General features: G+C 48.3%; 1 protein-coding gene across 1 annotated transcript in view; it reads right to left on the bottom strand.

Annotated features, from left to right (window-relative positions):
• Positions 1–18,974, bottom strand: part of BCAS1 (brain enriched myelin associated protein 1) — a gene marked incomplete at both ends in the record, with an annotated part of 90,742 nt that overhangs the window by 21,444 nt on the left and 50,324 nt on the right. The window contains 2 exons of the mRNA XM_080716487.1: positions 13,241–13,303; positions 16,905–16,975. Coding sequence (XP_080572613.1) covers positions 13,241–13,303; positions 16,905–16,975 — 134 coding nt within the window. The remainder of the gene's footprint in view (positions 1–13,240; positions 13,304–16,904; positions 16,976–18,974) is intronic.

Here is an 18,974-nt window from a genome sequence, read left to right as displayed (position 1 = left end):
TCATTCTCAGTGGGACACGGGTTCACTCCCAGGCTGACTCATGTATGTAAACACTCCTGACTCCAGTCTGACAACACACACCACACACACACACACACACACCCCTCCAACTTCCCAAGATGCTGAGCACACAGCATGAATTATTTATTTATTTATTTTTTGTGGTACTGGGAGTTGAACCCAGGGGCACTCTACCTCTGAACTAATCTCCAGCCCTATTTTTATTTTTATTTATTTTTATATACTTTTTTTTTTTTTTTTTGCAGGTCTGGGGATGGAACCCAGAGGCATTTGACCTCTAAGCTACATCTCCTGCCCAATTTTTTATTCTTTATTTTTTAATTTTTTTGGTGGTACTGGGGTTCCTGGAAGCCCTTCTACCTCCGGGCTACACTCCCAGACCTACTTTTTATATTTTTATTTGGAAACAGGGTCTCCTAAGCCAGCGCACGCGGCTGGCTTCGAACCTGCGCGATCCTCCTGTTTCCGCCTCCCAAGCGCGGGGATTACAAGCGTGCGCCACCATGCCTGGCTTTTATTCTTTATTTTGAAATGGGGTCTCACTGAGTTGCGGAGGGCTTCACTAAGTAGCTGAGGTTGGCCGCAAACTGCGATCCTCCTGTCTCAGCCTCTCAAATGCTGGGATTACAACCCACCACGCCCCACTCCCAGCCTTTTTTATTTTTTATTTTGAAGCAGAATCTGGCTAAGTTGCTGAAGGCCTCATTAAGTTGCTGAGGCTGGCCTCTCTTTTGTTTTCTTTTTTTTTCTTTTTTGGTGGTACTGGGGTTCCTGGAAGCCCTTCTACCTCCGGGCTACACTCCCAGACCTATTTTTATACTTTTTAATTTGGAAACAGGGTCTCTTAAGCCAGCATGGCTGGCTTCGAACCTGCGCGATCCTCCTGTCTCCGCCTCTTAAGCATGGGGATTACAAGCGTGCGCCACCACGCCCTGCGTTGAGGCTGTCCTCTTGATCTTCCCGTCTCAGCCTCCCAAGTACTGGGATTACAGGTGTACACCATCAAGCCTGGCTTATCACTCTTTTTTTTTTTTTTTTTTTGGGGTGTGTGTGTGTGTGTGTGTGTGTGTGTGTGTATGTGGGGGGTATCCTGGGGCTTAAACCAGGGGCATTCTGCCTCTGAGCTACAACTCAGCCCTATTTTTTTCTTTCTTATTTTGAAACAAGGCCTAAGTTGCAGAAGGAAGGCCTCACTAAATTTTTTTTTTTTTTTTTTTTTTGGTGGTACTGGGGGTGGAACCCAGAGGCTTTCTACCTCCAGGCTATACTTCCAGACCCTTTTTTTTTTTAAAAAAAAAATCTATTTATTTATTTATTTATTTATTTATTTATTTATTTATTTTGGTGGTACTGGGGGTGGAACCCAGAGGCTTTCTACCTCTGGGCTATACTCCCAGACCTTTTTTTATATTTTATTTGGAAACAGGGTTTCACTAAGCTCCCGAGAGCCTCACTAAGTAGCTGAGGCTGGCTTTGAACCCGTGCGATCCTCCCTGTCTCAGCCTCCCAAGTGCAGGGATGACAAGCGTGCGCCACCACACCCGGCTCTCACTAAATTTCTGAGGCTGGCCTCGAACCTGAGGTCCTCCTGTCTCGGGCTCCCAAGTACGGGGATCACAAGCGTGCGCCACCACACTCGGCTCTGGCTGAGTTTTACCCTCTCTTTTTCTGTCTGTTTCGTAACAGCCAGGGGTGGTGGAGAGAGGAACCGCCTCCTTGAGAAGCAGGCCGGAGCCCCCTCCTAGCGGGCGGAGGGGGAGAGCGTGCTCTTTCTTGGCAGATCATGCTAAAGGAACTTTAGTTAGAGAATTAAAAGCCTGTCGGAAGGAAGCAAGGCATGCATCGACTTGGTGGAGCGGTGGGAAACTCGTCCTAGGAGAGGTGAGCACTGCCACTTCCCGGTCGAAAATGTTCTAGCACTTTCCTATCGAAGCCCGGCTGCCCAGGGCTGCAAGTCCAGCCAGATGGAAATTCAGGCCTGACCAGGGCTGTCTCATTCCCCGACAGCCTCTCAGCATTGTCCAGGAGCACAGGACTCATTTTTGAGATACTGGGAACTGAACCCAGGGCCATTCTACCTCCGAGCTACACCCCAGCCCTACTTTTTATCTTTTATTTGTAAACATGTTCCCACTGAGTTGTGGAGGACCTAAGTTGCTGAGGCTGTCCTTGAACCTGCAATCCTCCAGTCTCCGCCTCCCAAGTACTGGAGTTACAAGGCTGTGCCACCATGCTTGGCTTATTTTCTTTTTATGGTACACGGGGGATTGAGCCCAGGGGCATTCTATCTGTGAGCTACACCCCCCAGACCTGTTTTATGTTTTATTTCAAAATGGGGTCTAAGTTGTTGAGAATCTCACTAAGATTCTGAGGTTGACTTTGAACCTGTGATCCTTCTGTCTCAGTCTCCCCCACACTGGAATTACAAGCATGTGCCACCAGTCCTGGCTTTATTTTTCTTTTAAAACAGGGTCTCACTAGGTTGATGAGAGTCTCACTACTTGCTGAGGCTGTCCTCGAACCTGTGATCCTTCTGTTTCAGCCTCCCAGGTACTGGGATTATAGCCCTGTGTCACCACGCCCAGTTTCCAATAATCACTCCTAATTCCTGTTGAGATTTCTTCTTCAAATTATGGGCTTTTCAGCCGGGCGCGGTGGCTCACGCTTGTAATCCCCGCGCTTGGGAGGCTGAGACAGGAGGATCGTGTGGGTTCGAAGCCAGCCTCATCTGGCTTAAGAGACCCTGTTTCCAAATAAAATATAAAATAGGTCTGGGAGTGTAGCCTGGAGGTAGAAGGCCCCTGGGTTCCATCCTCAGTACCACAAAAAAAAAAAAAAAAAAAAAAAAAAAAAAAAAATATATATATATATATATATATATATATATATATATATATATATATATATGGGCTTTTCTCAATCACCTTGCTTAGTTTTCAACTCCTTGGACGTGTCCTTCTCGTTTGCTATTGATTTCCAGTTAATCTGCCATGTCTAGAAAACATATCATGAATGCTTCTATTTTTTGAAATTTATTGAGATCTACTCCACCACCAATATGTGGCAATTTTTGGTCAATGTTCAACGCGTCCTTAAGAGACTATGATTCATACAGTTATTGGTTGTTTTATTCTATGCACCCAATTAGGTTAAATGCATACACAGTGCTAATCAAAATTTATTCAGTCTAAGCAGGCATGGTGGCAACACCCCTACAATCCCAGTACTCGGGAGGCTAAGACGGGAGGATCTCAAGTCTGAGGACAGCTTCGGCAAGTAGTGAGACTCTCATCAACCTAGCGAGACTCTGCTTCAAAATAAAAAATAAATATAAGGCTGGGAATGCTTTTCAGAGGTAGAATACCTCTGGGTTCAACCCCGGTACCACTAAAAAAATCCCTTCAGTCTTGCAGGGCGTGGTGGCGCGCTTGTCATCCCAGCATTTGCGGGATCGCGGTTCGCGGCCAGCCTCGGCTACTTAGCGAGGCCCTCTGCAACTCAGTGAGACCCTGTTTCAAAATAAAGAATAAAAAACAGGGCAGGGGGTGTAGCTCGGAGGTCAAATGCCTGGGTTCCATCCCCAGACCTGCAAAAAAACCCCCAAAACAAAAATCCCTTTAGTCTTACTGGTTTATTGGTTTTTTTTTTTTTTTTGATAATCAGTTACTAATAGAGATATTAAAGAGGCGGTTTGTGGATATATTTCTCCTTTCAGATTTGGCAGTTTCTGCTTTAAGTGAACCGAAGCTACATTTGTAGGTACTTACAGACTTGGAAGAGTCTTCTTTCTGGTGAGTACATTCCTCTCTGTTTACATTGCTTCCTTCCCCAAAAGGAACTTCATCTGATACTAGAATGGCTACCCCGGCCTCACTTTTGTGCTGTGTGCGTGGATACTGTGGTCAGTGTGTGTTTTCATCTCGGTTATTATATGTTTCTATCTTTTTTTTGTGTGTGTGTGGTACTGGGGTTCCTGGAAACCCTTCTACCTCCGGGCTACATTCCCAGCCCTATTTTATTTTTTTAGTTGGAAACAGGGTCTCTTAAGCCAGCGCGGCTGGCTTCGAACCCGCGCGATCCTCCTGTCTCCGCCTCCCAAGCGCAGGGATGACAAGCGTGCGCCACCACGCCCGGCTATTTTCTATTTTGAAATAGGATCTCATTAAGTTGTAGAGGGTCTCGATAAGTTCCCGAGGCCGTCCTCAAAACTGTGATCCTCCTGTCGCAGCCTCCCCAGTCATGTGCCACCACACCCGGCTATGGGTTCCCTTTCTGACCTTTTGAATGAATGAATGGATGAGGTCTTGATTTAGGTCACCCCATTCTCCTATTAGCCGACGACTGTCATACTTTCTTTTATTTCTTATTGTTGCCCTACAGATTATCCTTGATTACCAAAGACTAATTAGTACAATTCCTATTTCACAGATAATGAAAGACACTTGCACTATGTTTAAATCTCTCCTCTGACCTACCATTTGTGTTTATTGCTGCTGTGTTTTAAAACTCTATCAGCCGGGCGTGCCCCGCGCTCGGGAGGCTGAGACAGGAGGATCGCGCGGGTTCGAAGCCAGCCTCAGCTACTTAGCGAGGCTCTCAGCAACTTAGTGAGACCCTGTTTCCAAATAAAATAGAAAATAGGTCTAGGAGTGTAGCCCGGAGGTAGAAAGCCCTTGTGTTCCACCCCCAGTACTGCAAAACAAAAACAAAACAAAACAAAACAAAACAAAACAAAAAAATTCTACGTATCATTTGAACCCAAGACGTCCCTGTCACCTTTGAACACAGTTGGCATTTATTTAGGTTTATTAAACAAACACGTTTGTCCTCCCACTGTCCTTCATTCTTTTATACATTTCATTCTTCCATCTGCGATGATCTTGTTTCTCCCCAGAGGCTGTCTTCATCCGTGTGTGTGTGCGTGTGTGTGTGTGTGTGTGTGTGTAATGTGCACATATATATGTTATTAGTGGAGGTTTCTTGGTAAAGAACTAGCTTTGTCTTTCTGCAAACATTTATTTCATCTGCTCTGAGTTTTTTATTTTATTTTTTTACTGGATATAGAATTACAGGTTGGCAGTTATTGTCCTCCAACCTCTCAATTCTTTCTTTTCCTTCCTTCTTCCTCCCACAGGTTTTATTCTCTGGCTTCTGTCAATTCTGTGGGAAAGTCAACTGTATAAAAAGCCAACTCTGTAAGCCAGGCTTGGCGGCTCACACCTGCAATCCCAGCCCTCGGCAGCCGAGGCAGGAGGACCGCGGGTTGGTGGCCAGCCTCGGCCGTTCAGCAAGGTTCTTAGCAACTTGGGAAGACCCTCTTGAAAAGTAAAAAAGAAGCCGGGCGCGGTGGCGCGCACTTGTCATCCCGGCAATTGGGAGGCCGAGACAGGAGGATCTCACAGGTACGAAGCCAGCCTCAGCTACTGAGTGAGGCCCTGTTTCCAAATAAATAAATTAGTGAGACCCTGTTTCCAAATAAAATATAAAATAGGGCTGGGGGTATAGCCCGGAGGTAGAAAGCCTCTGGGTTCCACTCCCAGCACTACACACATACAAAAAAAAAAAAAAAAAAAAAAAAAAAAATATATATATATATATATATATATATATATAAAATAAAAAGTAAAACAGGGCTAGGGGGTCTTGTAGTTCAGAGTTCAATCTCTAGTAACACACACGCACACACACACACACACACACACACACACACGCAAAGATCAACTCTCTCAATCCAACTTTGCTTTCAACCACAGTGTAACACGGCTACACTGACCGATGGTGCCTTAAACACTTGGGGGTCTACTTCTTGCAGCTGTACGCAGCAGGCAAGGTGCCTTTACATATTAAATGGCTTTGCTTCCCCCCCTAGTGTTAGAGATAGCAAGTTTTGGTTGGGGGGAAGGTGGGAAGGGGGGGCAGGAAGAGCTTTCCTTAAAGAAGCCCAGCTGGAGCCCAAGAAGAGTCCAGGAGACCGCCGGGGCACTTCCTAACCGGCACTGCCGGGAACCCTGAGACAGTGCTCGCCAATCGACACTTGGTATTTCCGTGTGTGTGTGTGTGTGTGTGTGTGTGTGTGTGTGTGTGTGTGTGTGTATGCGTTTTACTTCCCTGAACACATTTGGGGTGGGGGGCGGCCGCTATATTTTCCTTCTGGTCAGTACGAGAGCCTAGAACCATCATTTCTTGGACAGTCCACCCTTTCCCAGAGTTGGTTGCTATGACAACTGTCCTGCCGAGGGGGAAAAAAAAGCCCCCCCCACTCCAGAATTTCCTGTCCTGTCTTGTGGTCGACTTAAAACAGCTCCAAGGCCCGCCTCCCTCTTTCCCACCATCTCTTCTTCATGGTTAAATGGGTTATACATTTGCAAAGGAAATGATTCAGCAAAGCCAGACCTATTGGCCACGGGACCTGAATTTTTGAATCCCCCCCCCCCCAATGATTTTTGAGAGCTGAAGAAATCTGTCTCGCTGGAGGATTTGGCTCCTGAATTTTTCTGCCTTAGTCAGGAGCGGGGCCTAATTTCCTGTTTTTGTATTCGCAAAACTGCTAAGCTACTTGTAACTGGCCGGCCAAGATAGGGACGGAGTGGGGAGAAGGTCGTGAGTCGAGGAGGGGAGGAGGGCTCGCCCCCAGCTCTGGCGGGGCCTCTGTGAAACAGGAAAGAATTTTTTTTTAAAGACGGGGAAGTAGAGAGTGGAGGCGGATTGTAGTCGTCGAAGCGGGGGGCACCAGAGGTGACAGGGGACTAGACAAGTTCCAGCAGGACTCCACGGCCACAGGCCCTCAGAACAGCGGGCTCTCCCAACGCTTCCAAAAAGATTTGAAAACATTTCTGAGGTGCTGGCTACGAGCCGGGCGCGGCGCTAACCGTCTTGCACGGAGTAAACCATTAACAGCAGCCCGGGGAGGTGGCTCCGACCCTTGCCGCCTCACCCGGGCGGGCGGCCTGCTCATCTCCACGTGGCTACCAAGTAGCGAGTCAACGGAGGCCATTCGGACCCGGGTGACAGGTGCATCGCCCCGACCGTCACATTTTTATTTATTTATTTATTTATTTATTTATTTATTTATTTATTTTTGTGGTACTGGGGGTGGAACCCAGAGGCTTTCTACCTCTGGGCTATACTCCCAGACCTTTTTTATATTTTATTTGGAAGCAGGGTCTCACTAAGTAGCTGAGGCTGGCTTCGAACCCGTGCGATCCTCCTGTCTCAGCCTCCCAAGCGCGGGGATGACAAGCGTGCGCCACCATTTATTTTCTTTTACTTTTTGGTACTAGGGATTGAACCCAGGGGCATTCTACCTCTGAGCTATACAACCCCATCCCTTTTTATTTTTTTATGCTGAAACAGGGTCTAGCTAAAGTTGCGGAGGGCCTCACCAAGTCACTGAGGCTGGCCTCAAACCTGCAATCCTCCTGTTTCAGCCTCGCAAGCACTTGGATCACAGGTGCGCACCACACCTGGCTCCAGAACATTTATTCTGATCCAGGGGAGACACTGGGACCCTAACCAAGGCTGCTCCTTGAGTTTATATTTTTCTCCCGACACAGGAGCCTGTGAGTTTGTGGCTGGCCGCCTGTTTATTTCTGGGTCCTCTTTCTTTCTTTCTTTCTTTTTGGTGGTACTGGGGTTCCCGGAAGCCCTTCTACCTCCGGGCTACACTCCCAGACCTCTTTTTACATTTTATATTTGGAAACAGGGTCTCCTAAGCCAGCGCGGCTGGCTTCGAACCTGCGCGATCCTCCTGTCTCCGCCTCCCAAGCGCGGGGATGACAAGCGTGCCCACCACGCCCGGCTCTGGGTCCTCTTTCTAAGGCGACCTTCCAGTGGTATCTTCCAAGTTCCCTTGCCAACCAGCTTGGTGCTCAGATATCTTCCTGCCTCTGCCTCCCCCGCTAATGGAGAGGCAGCGCTGCCAGAGAGAGCGCCCGGCTCTCATACTAGCCCAGCACCTCTTTTCTGTCTGTCTGTCCATCTTTTTTTTTCTTCTTTTTTGGTCCTGGGGGTGGAACCCAAAGGCTTTCTACCTCTACACTCCCAGACCTATTTTATACTTTATTTGGAAACAGGGTCTCACTGAGTTGCTGAGAGCCTCACTAAGTAGCTGAGGCTGGCTTCGAACCTGTGCGATCCTCCTGTCTCAGCCTCCCGAGCGCGGGGGTGACAAGCGTGCGCCGCCACGCCCGGCTCATCCATCCATCTTTAACGGCAGCCACAGCTTCCTCTGATTCCAGTCTCCGCCCCCCTTCTCCCCCAGCCTCGCCTGGTCAACCCTTCCTACACGTTTACTTACTTATTTTGTGGCACTGGGGATGAAACCCAGGGGCATTCTACTTCTGAGCTCCACCTTCAGCCTGATCTTAGTTTTATTTGGAAACGGATTCGCTAAGTTGATGAGAGTTTCATTACTTGCTGAGGCTGTCCTCGAATCTGCGATCCTCCTGTCTCAGCCTCCCCAAGTACTGGGATTACAGCCCGGCTTCCAAAGCTCTTAAAACCAGCGCCCGTGTTTACTTTCCTCTATCCCTAAGTGAGAGCCAGACCCCAGGCAGGACTGTGGGTGCAGGAGGCTTAGCAGGGAAGGGAGCACAGCGGGCGGCGGGCCTCGTGGCACCTCATCCCTGCGGGTGGCTGGGGCTCCCTCCTGCTGAGGACTCTGGGAACTTGTAGCAGAACCCCATTTTGTCCCTCAGAGAGATGGGGAAGCTGGTATACTCGTCTGCCATCTTTCTCCCCTTATGGCTTGGGGATTGTCCTAGGGGTAAGCAAACTCAGATGTTTCTAGAACAGGGGGGCTGAACAAGCTCCCGCAGACCCTGCAGATAGCCACCAAGAAGAAAAGAAGAGGAACTTCCAGGTGGGCGCTGCGCGGGCTGCTGGGAATTCAGGTGGGCTGGAGAGAGGTGGGGCGGGGCCTGCGCAGCATCTGTTGCCTTGGCAACCTGGCTCCTCCTATCCAGAGATCAAGGAGGCCACCCACAGCCAAGATACAAATCTATCACTCAAGACTCTTCCGTGGCTCCCTATTGCCCTTCACGAATAGCTTTTTTTTCTTCTCCTTCCTTCCCTTTTCTCTTTCTTTCTCCCTCCCCTTTTTTCTTTCTTTTTTCTTTCTTTCTCTTTCCTTTCTTTATTCATTTCTTCCTTCCTCCATCTTCTTTATCTCTTTCTTTTTCCTTCTTTTCATCTTCTTCTCTCCTTCCTCCCCTCCCTCCTCCCTCCCACGCCATGTGAGTGCTCCCTGCAGCCTTTGGGGCCTCCACCCTCCTCAGCCTCGCTGGAGCCCGCTGAGCTACTTGCGGCCTCCCTCAGTGGACCCTGCGCTTCGCCGCGAGCTGGGCCTCCTCGCCAGCCCCCGTGGCCCGGGAGTCCGCCCCACAGCCGCCTGCCCTGGCCCTGCTGGCGCCGGCCCCTCAGCTCAGAGCAGCCCGGGACCTCCCGCCATTACTGCCTTTTTACCCACCTGACTGTCCTGTGGGCATAGAGCAGCTCAAGAGCTAAGGATGGGTTCATCCTGGGTCAGAGCCGCTCTCCTCTCAGCCTTTATTTCTTTATCTGTAAGGAAATCTGTGTGCTGCGCACAGCCTGGCACGTGGCAAGGCTCAATGGTAACTTTTTATTTTTTGTGGTCCTGGGGATGGAACCCAGGGGCATTCTACCTCCGATCTATTTTTTATTTTACTCCCAGCCCTATTTTTCATTCTTTATTTTGAAACAGGGTGTCAGTGAGTTGCAAAGGGCCTCACTAAGTAGCTGAGGTTGGCCTCGAACCGTGATCCTCCCGTCTCAGCCTCTCAAATGCTGGGATTACAAGTGTGGGCCATTTGTCACCTGTGTAACTTTAGGCCTGGTCTTTGGACCTAATAAACAACGGATGCTTGGTTCTTTGAAGAGCGACAGTTTCTTTCTTTTCTTTTTCTTTTTTCTTTTCTTTTTTTTGTGGTTCTGGAACCCAGGGGCGTTCAAGCTCCAACCCTACTTTTTATTCTTTCTATTGAAACACTAAGTCAGGCAGGGCCTCACTAAGTAGCTGAGGCTGGTGGAGCGGGAACTGTCAAAGTTCCTCCCGCACTAGCACCGCAGGAAGGGCTTTTGTTACGAGCCAATGGCCAGGCCCCGCTGCTAGAGCTTTGGCTGCCGAGGGTCTGGAGTCGGGGCTGAGCACGTGTGCTCCTGACACGTTCTCAGGCGTGGCTGAAGCTGGGGCCTGGGACCGGGCGTGAAGAGCCACTGGGCCGATCCCCGGTGAGGCGGATGTCAGAGTGCTCCAACACTCGGAGCTTAAACGAGCTCAAACCGCAGGATGAGGCCACCTGCTTCCGAGGGAGACAGCCGCGGAAGATTTCTCAGTTCAGCCACGTTTATGGAGCAGCTGCTGCACCATGCCAGACACAGATAGTAGAACATTCAGGTGATTCCTCATTTTGATAAACTCACCACCTACGGGCCACACCCTGGAGGACAGTTTCATAATTACCCGCATTCACCGGGCACAGTGGTGCACACCTGTAATCCCAGTACTTGGGAGGCTGAGAAAGGAGGATCGCGGGTCCTAGGCCAACCATAGCAACTTAGCAAGACTCTTGACAACTTATAGAAACCTTGATTAAAAAAAAAAAATAGGGCTAAGGGTGTAGCTCGGAGGTAGAGTGCACCTGGGTTCAATTCCCAGTACCAAAAAAAATAGTCAAGTACTCAGATCCTATTTAGAAGTAGTTGGTTTGGAGAGTAGCTCACCTTAAAAGTACTGATCTTGCCAGGCGTGGTGCCACGTGTTTGTAAACCTAGTTCTTGGGAGGCTGAGACAGGAGGATCACAGGTTCAAGGACGGCCTCAGCAATTTAGTGAGACTCTCAGTAACCTAGTGGTGAGACCCTGTTTCCAAATAAGAAATAAAATTAATCTGGTTAGAGGTGGGATGTCTCTGGATTCAATCCCTGGCAACACACACACACACACCCCGATCCTGACTGCTTTACTATTTATGCCATTATCCCAGTTACCTGCTCAACACAGATTCTACCATCATGGTCAACTCAAAGTGTCCAAACCCATCACCCCTGACCTGGAGCCATGGCCATCTTGGGACTCTCGTTGGAAGACAACTGTCAACCCAGAGGACCAGGATGATCACAGTCTCAGAGTCAGGGCCGGGCTGTGCCAGGACACCTGTCAGGCACAATGCTACATTTCCTTATGGTTATTGTCAGCCAAAAAAGAGTCAGCAGGAAGCCCAGCCCAGACAGTTACATAACACCGCCACCCTGATGGTAAACATCCTTTGTGTTACTAGCCCTAGTAGCCAGTATGAGGAGCAGTTTTCTGTGACGTGGCAGGAGACATTTCTGCTGATAGGAAGCTCTCACTGACGGAGAGCCTGTCACACGTACCTGCCTCATCTGGTAGCTGGGAGCGCCTGACTCTGCGTTAGACAGCCCCGCGGGCGATGGAGGGCGGAGGCCGGGAGGCGAGGCCGCTGGCCTTCTAGAGGCGGGGAGGCTTTGTGGAGTCTCAGGGCCAGTAAGAATGACTTAGCTGTTTTGCAATCAACCACATATCCTTCCTGGGGCTTGTTAAGACGGAGCAGAATGGGAAACACCAAGCAGCCAATCCTCTCTCTGCTTGGAGGGCTGGGAATCCCGGAAGGCGACTGCCTGGCCCTGCTGGGGCTGCTGCTTCCAGGCTTCCTCAATAAACAGGCTGCTTTCTAGAAGCCAATCAGCAACACACCCCCCGATGCTGCCTGGCCCCATTTTCTGGTTAGGTAGTCCTGAGACAGGGCGGGCCGGAGAGGGTAGAACCCAGGTCCTGCAGCGCCCCCCTGTGGCTGGACTTAGGGAGCGTCGAGGGCTGGGGAATCTTGGCTCCCGGGCCACCTTAAACAGAGGTGCAGCTGGGGGCCATTTTGTTAAGAAGTGCTTATTTGCAAAACAACAGGGAGACCTATACAGGTGCCTGCCAATCATCCCGTCAGCGCCTCCCAAAGGAGGCGACGGAATTCAGCTGGGGGGAGGGCATCCGGCTTTAATTAGATCATGCATTCAGAAGGCGTTTCATAAACTGCCGTGTGCGATCGCTGAAGGCAAGATTACTGGTCCCTCAGCCCTGAGACACCGCCAAGGTTGTTGCTTCTGTGTCAGCAAATTAGAGGCTCGGGGAGAGAGAGGAGAGGAGAGATGGTGGCTTTCTGGAGAAGGATGGCAGGGGGAAGTCCCCCGAAAAACCAATTCACGCAAAGGGCTGGACCCTGCCCTGGGGTACAGATCTGAATTTCAGATGTACAGAATCCCAAGTCAGTTCTAACGGAGCCTGTAATTCCCAAGGTGTGTGTGTGTGTGTGTGTGTGTGTGTGTGTGTGTGTGTGTGTGTGTATGGGGGGGGCACTTGGTTTTCAATGACAGAGTGAACCAAATCTCCACCAAAGAGAAGCCTCATTCCACTCACCATGCAAATTTGCCTTCTTAAAAGGCAGAGGGGTGTGTGTGTGGAGAGGAGGGTGGGAACCAGCGCCTGCCATCCCTGAGGGCTGCCCCCACCCCACCCCATCCGTATTTGCCGCCTGGCCAAGTTCGTAACTGGCAATGTCTCTTTTTTCTTCCCTCCAGGGCAGGTTGCAAGACATGATCTTTATTATTATTATTATTATTATTATTATTATTATTATTTTTATCTTTAAGGCTTAAGATCAGCCTGGGACTATCTGACAGGAGGGTCCACACTGTCAGGTCCCCGGCTGCAGAAATTTGCTCCCGTCCCAGCTCTTTGAGAAAGAGCCATGGGGGCCGTTCTGGCCTCTGGGGATGGGAACTTAATAGGACTTAGGACTTGAGCACGTGAGGAGTGTTTGCAAACAGACAAGGACATTCCAGCTAGTGTGTGTGTGAGAGAGGGAGAGAGAGACAGACAGTCAGACAAGACAGAGAGGTGTGCATTTCAATACCTGACCACATGTTTAAAAGACAAGGGGGGGACAGACAGAAATACACAAGAACCTCACTCGTTTTTTTCTCTCTTCCTCCTCTTTTGGGCATCCTGCCCCAAGATGATGGATTGGAGAGGGGCCTCCGGGGTTGCTGGGAACAACTGCTCTTTTCAACGAATTCTTTTCTGGATATCACTCAAACAGCCACCAGAGAGTGTGTGTGTGTGTGTGTGTGTGTGTGTGTGTGTGTGTGTGTGTGTGCATGTGTGTACAGAGGCAGCCATGTCTGCTCACTAGCGCTGTTCCTGAAAAGGCCACATCTTCTTGGCGAAGGAGAAGACACACTTTTCTGTGCACCTAAAAATAAACCAGGACAGAAGCCAATGAATCACCCTGAAGGCACCTCCGCTGGCCGCAGGGCCCTCTCTGTCTTTTCTCTCTCTCCTGGGGTGTCGGTGGCACTTGCTGGCCTCGGCTGGGGGGACGCTCCCTCCCTGGCAGGGGCATCAGAATGAAGCCTGAGGCCGAGCCGCTGTTCTCCACACAAGTTCAGCACGAGAGAGCAAGCAAAGAAATTAGAATTGGTTGTAAAGGCACCCAGAATAGGGTCTCCACTACCAAGAGAAAGCCCAAACACAGGTCATCTAAAAACAAAAGCAGAACAAAAAGTAACAACACCAGCTCACACACAGACAGTAGAAAGTGAGTTTACTTAGTGAGGCTCTTTGTGACTCAGTGAGACCCTGTTTCAAAATAAAGGATACAAAAATAGGGCTGGGGTGGGGGTGGAGCTCAGAGGTAGAATGCCCCTAGGGTTCCATCCCAGTACCACATTAAAAAAAAAAAAAAAGCAAGTTTAAACTCGCTTCTTGAACCACACAGGAATCTAGAGTCCTTCCCCCATTAGTCTTTTTTGTTGTTGTTATTCTCTGTCACTGAAATTTTCTTGCTTTAAGACAAGTTATTTCATGAAAAGATTTTTCTGTTCTTTGGCCCAGGAGGAAGGGTTATACCAGTTTAAAAAAAAAATCGTTGGTAGGATTCCTAGGGAGTTTTAGCAAAGGAACTCATTTTGTTTTGTTTAGTTTTGTTGGTGTGTGTGTGTGTGTGTGTGTGTGTGTGTGTGTGTGTGTCCAGCAAAGGGACCCCCCTCTGTCAGCTCCTCCCCCTCCTGCCTGGGGACATTTCTCATCTTGGCAAAAGGCTCTGGTGCCCCTGGAGGTGAATCTTGCAAATGATACTGTCACCTTCCTCAATAGACTTCTGCCAGGAGCCCACCAAAGGTCAGAGGCAGCCCCTGAGGGCTTTGGAGACAAAGGACCGGCCAGCTGCCTGGTTTCCTTGGTCCATCTCAGATGATGGCCACAGTGGAGGGACAGTCCCACAACCACTTCTCCAGGTTTTTTTTCTTTTTTTCTTTTTTTCTTGTGGGGGCACTGAGGATGGGACCCAGGGGGCATTCTACTTCTGAGCTACATTCTTAGCCCTATTTTATTTTATTAAAACAATTTGTGGTAACGAGGATGGAACCCAGGGGCATTCCACCTCCAAGCGACATCCCCAGCTCTATATTTTTTCTTTTGAAACAGGGTCTCACTGAGTTGCGGAGGGCCTCACTAAGTAGCTGAGGCTGTTCGTGAACCGCGATCCTCCTGTCTCAGCCTCCCAAATGCTGGGATGACAAGCGTGCGCCACCACGCCTGTCTTTTTAAATTTTGAAACAAGGTCTCAGCTTGAAACAGCATCAGCTACTTAGTGAGGCCTTCTGCAACTCAGTGAGACCCGGTTTCAAAATAAAGAATAAAAAATAGGGCAGGGGGTGTAGCTCGGAGGTTGAATGCCCCTGGGTTCCAATCCCCAGACCCGCAAAAAAAAAAAAAAAAAAAGAAACAAGGTCTCACTAAGTTACTGAGAGGCACACCAAGTTGCTGAGGCTGGCTGCGAACCTGGGTCCTCCTGTCTCCGCTGAATTTTTGGCAGGATGTGGTTGAGAGTTCTCAGCGGGTGCCACGTCTCATGCTAGCTCCAAGGACAGGAGGGCCTCTGGTCTTTATTTGAAATCTAGTGTTTTGCAGCCAGGTAGCAACCCTGACCCTAGTCTGGGTGTTTAGAGAGATGTACTTTTTCTAACACATTTTACAGATGGCTGACTTCCCAAGGCCTTGGTGTCAAGAGAGCGTATTTAATGCTTATTTCTGATTAGTGTGAGATGGATTGCACGTGTGATGCATCTGTGTGTGTGTGTGTGTATCTGTGCTCGTTGTACCCATTGACCTATTCCGGTACGTTTGTGTTTCTATTCACAAGGTCCTAAGTGTGTAACGGTGGGTAAGTAAAATACACTTCTGAACAGAGTTGCGTGTCTGCAGTGGACACCGCCCATGGACTCACGCCCCCAGCTGCAGAGGGATCCCGGCTTCTCAGCTTATGGGCGCAGCCTGCTGGCCCCCATCTCCCAGGATGGACCGCGACTCCCCTCTGGGGTGCAGGGCCAGCCCCCTTGTCTCAAGGGGGAAACCTTGCTCATTCTGTCCCTCGCCTCCTGCTCACTCCTCCCTGGAGCCAGCTCTAGGCATCTCCCGGCATTCCACTCCCTGTCTGGGAATTCTCTGCCCCCCGGCATCCTGGCCCAAGACACTTTTATACATGTGTTGTGTGTGGATATGCAGATAAATATGCGCACACAGGTGTTGTGTTCGTGTGCCCGCACACAAGGAAATCCAGGAGGATTGGGGAGAAAATGACCCCCTTAAGATTCCGAAAGGATCTTCCGAGGAGGAAGTGTTGCTTTTTGTACTGGAGAAAGACCCAGCCCTCTCAGGGCAAAAGAGCCTTGCTTTCAGAGTTGAAAATCAAAAGATAACAGTAGAAGTCAATGCAGGCTTTATTATTATTATGATTAATATATCAGAAAGGGAAAGGTTCAGTTTCCATGACCGTCAGTCAATCAAATGCAACTTTGAATAACATCTTAATAGATTTATAGCCTCAGTGTGGTCCTCTGTACAAGGATTAAAAAAAAAAAAAGATACCCCAGGTATTAGAATAACAATCTGTAAATTTTATTAACTGGGGGCTAAGGGGAGGATTTTATGAGGGCACATCCTGGGAACATTAGGAGATTACAGACAGACTTGAGATAAGCGTCAGACAGAACAGATGACGCCAGCCCCTCCGCCATCTGAGAGACATTAATAATGTAAGATCGCAGAGGCCCAATCTTTGTTAGCGACACAGGAGGCGGGAGAACAACGGAGGCCCGAGCGCCCCCTGGCGCTGCAAAAGAAGCCTGCAACTTCAATGATTGGATTACTTTATTTATTTATTTAATTTGGGAAGCTGGAAGCCTCTTTTCTGTTTTTCAAATCATTTCCCAAACCTTCTCCAGCCCATAATTTCCTCTCATCGACAACTCTCAAGGACCCTATTTGAAAACCTACTCTTAATTCATTTTTTTTTATTTTCCTTTTTTCAATACCCCATATTTCATTTCAGGAAATTGGCAACCGCCCAACACACAGCCCACGTTCTCCCTCCTCCAAGTGTGAATCTAAACAAATGGGCTTTCCTCTCTCCTCTTCAAACTTCGAGGACGCTCACCCATTTGCCGTGAAGCTCATTTATTCATTTTTCTTGCAGTTGTTTTTCTTTCGCAGCTTACTGGCCACTGTCATTTCTTTTTGTTTTTAATAACTCAGTGCAAAGACATTCCTCCACCTCCTCGCTGCCCTAGTGACTAACCTGCTGACCCATCTGTACGGTTATTTGCTAGGAAAGACTGGGCCAGAGACGGAAATAATACACCTCACTATATAACAGCTCAGGCTTAATTTGTAGGCAGAATTTTTCTTTGATGGCCACAGGAAGAAAAAAATATATATATACATAGCGTGTGTCTGGGGAGATGGAGTATCTCGGCCCCAGGAGGACCTGCTGGGAGCTGTAGAGGTTTGTTTACTTGGATTTGCCAGCCGGTCCGATGGATACTGGGTCTGTTTGTACTTGAGCATCCAGCATTCGCTTTGGTCCCTGGAGAAAAACAGAAAGCAGTAGCCTGTTGAAGAGTGTGATCCCAACAGCAAAAGTTGCTTTCACTGAGTTCTTCTTCTGTGGGAGGTGCTGTGCTAAGTACCTATCTCTTATTCATGACTGGTGGAGAGGAGAATAGTCTCCTTAAGATGTCTGAGTTTATTGCTTAGCTCTCCTTGGGCAAATGACTTAACTCTTTGTGCTTTGGTTTCATCATCATCATCAATAGCATCATCATCATCGACATCATCATCACTGACATCATCATCATCATCTTAATCATCAATATCATTATCATTGACATCCTCCTCCTCCTCCTCCTCATCTTCATCAACAATATCATTATCATCGACATCATCCTCATCAACATCATCATCAGCATCATCAGCATCATCATCATCCTCATTAGCATCATCATCATCATCATCATCATCATCAGCATCATCATCAACATCCTCCTCCTCCTCCTCCTCCTCATCATCATCATCATCAATATCATCATCATCATCATTATCATCCTCCTCCTCCTCATCATCATCGACATCATCGTCATCCTCCTCCTCCTCCTCCTCCTCATCATCATCATCGACATCATCGTCATCCTCATCCTCCTCCTCCTCCTCATCATCATCATCATTGACATCATCGTCATCAATATCATCATCATCAGCAGCATCATCAACATCATCATCATCATCAGCAGCAGCATATCATCATCATCATCATCCTTATCATCATCCTCCTCCTCCTCATCATCATCATCGACATCATTGTCATCGTCATCGTCATCCTCCTCCTCCTCCTCCTCCTCATCATCATCATATCTACATGGTACCAGGAATTGGACCCAGGGCACTCCTAACTTCCTTTTTCTCTCTCTTTTTCTTTTTTGTTTTCTTTAATGATACTGAGGATTGAATTCAGGGGCATTCTACCTCTGAGATAACACCCCCAGACCTATTTTATTTTATTTTATTTCCTATTGTTAGTTTGTTTTTAAAAAATTTTTACTGGTGCATTGTTTTCATACATCATAATGGGGCTATTTTATTTTATATATAGTTATTTATATTTTTTGTGGTACTAGGGATTGGATCCAGGGGCATTCTCCCTCCAAGCCACACCTCAACCCTTCTTAATTTTTTTATTTGGAAACAAGTTCTTTCTAAGTTGCTGAGGGCCTCACTAAGTTGCTGCCGCTTCTAAACTACGCTCCTCCTGTCTCAGCCTCCCAAGTGCTGGGATTACTGGTGTGCGCCACTGTGCCCGGCTCACAGAGCCTATTTTAGCATCTAGTATGTTTTCATCTTATCCATTCATTCCTTTGTTTATTGGGTACTTTTCTGTGCTTAGTCCTGTTCCAGCTGTGTGCCATACAGCTGCGGACCCGAAAAAGGGAGCTGGAGGCCCAGAGGTGAGGGAGGCTTGGATTTTGTGGGAAGGTTGAAATAAGCAAATCTAAAATCCCTTCTTCAGCCAGGCATGGTGGGCACACTTGTAATCCCAGCACTCGGGAGGCTGAGACCAGAGGATCGCGGTTCGCGGACAGCCTCAGCTACTTAGTGAGGCCCTCTGCAACCCAGTGAGACCTGGTTTCAAAATAAAGAATAAAAAATTGGGCAGGGGGTGTAGCTCGGAGGTCAAATGCCTCTGGGTTCCATCCCCAGACCTGCATAAAATAAAATAAAATACCTTTTTCACCAGCCTGCCTAAAGTTGTGCCCATTACAATGGAATTTTTCTGCTTCTAGCAGCCATTGCTCCACAGTGCGGGGAATAAGACAATTGTACATTTATTTCCCTGTTAAATTATAATTATTCTGGGTGTATTCATTCGAGTCACCCCTCCATGCCAGTCTGGTATGGAGCTGTACCCATCCTCTGTATTTCTATCTTTTAATAAACTTCTTTAAATCTTAAAAAATATAATTATTCTATTATTATTACTAATATTATTTTTTGTGGTACTTGGGATTGAACCTAGGGGCATTCTACCTCTG

This window comes from Muscardinus avellanarius, assembly GCF_963383645.1.
Source record: "Muscardinus avellanarius genome assembly, chromosome: 19".
NCBI lineage: Eukaryota > Metazoa > Chordata > Mammalia > Rodentia > Gliridae > Muscardinus > Muscardinus avellanarius.
The sequence above is the reverse complement of the archived record's forward strand: the minus strand, read 5'-3'. Positions and strand labels throughout refer to the sequence as shown.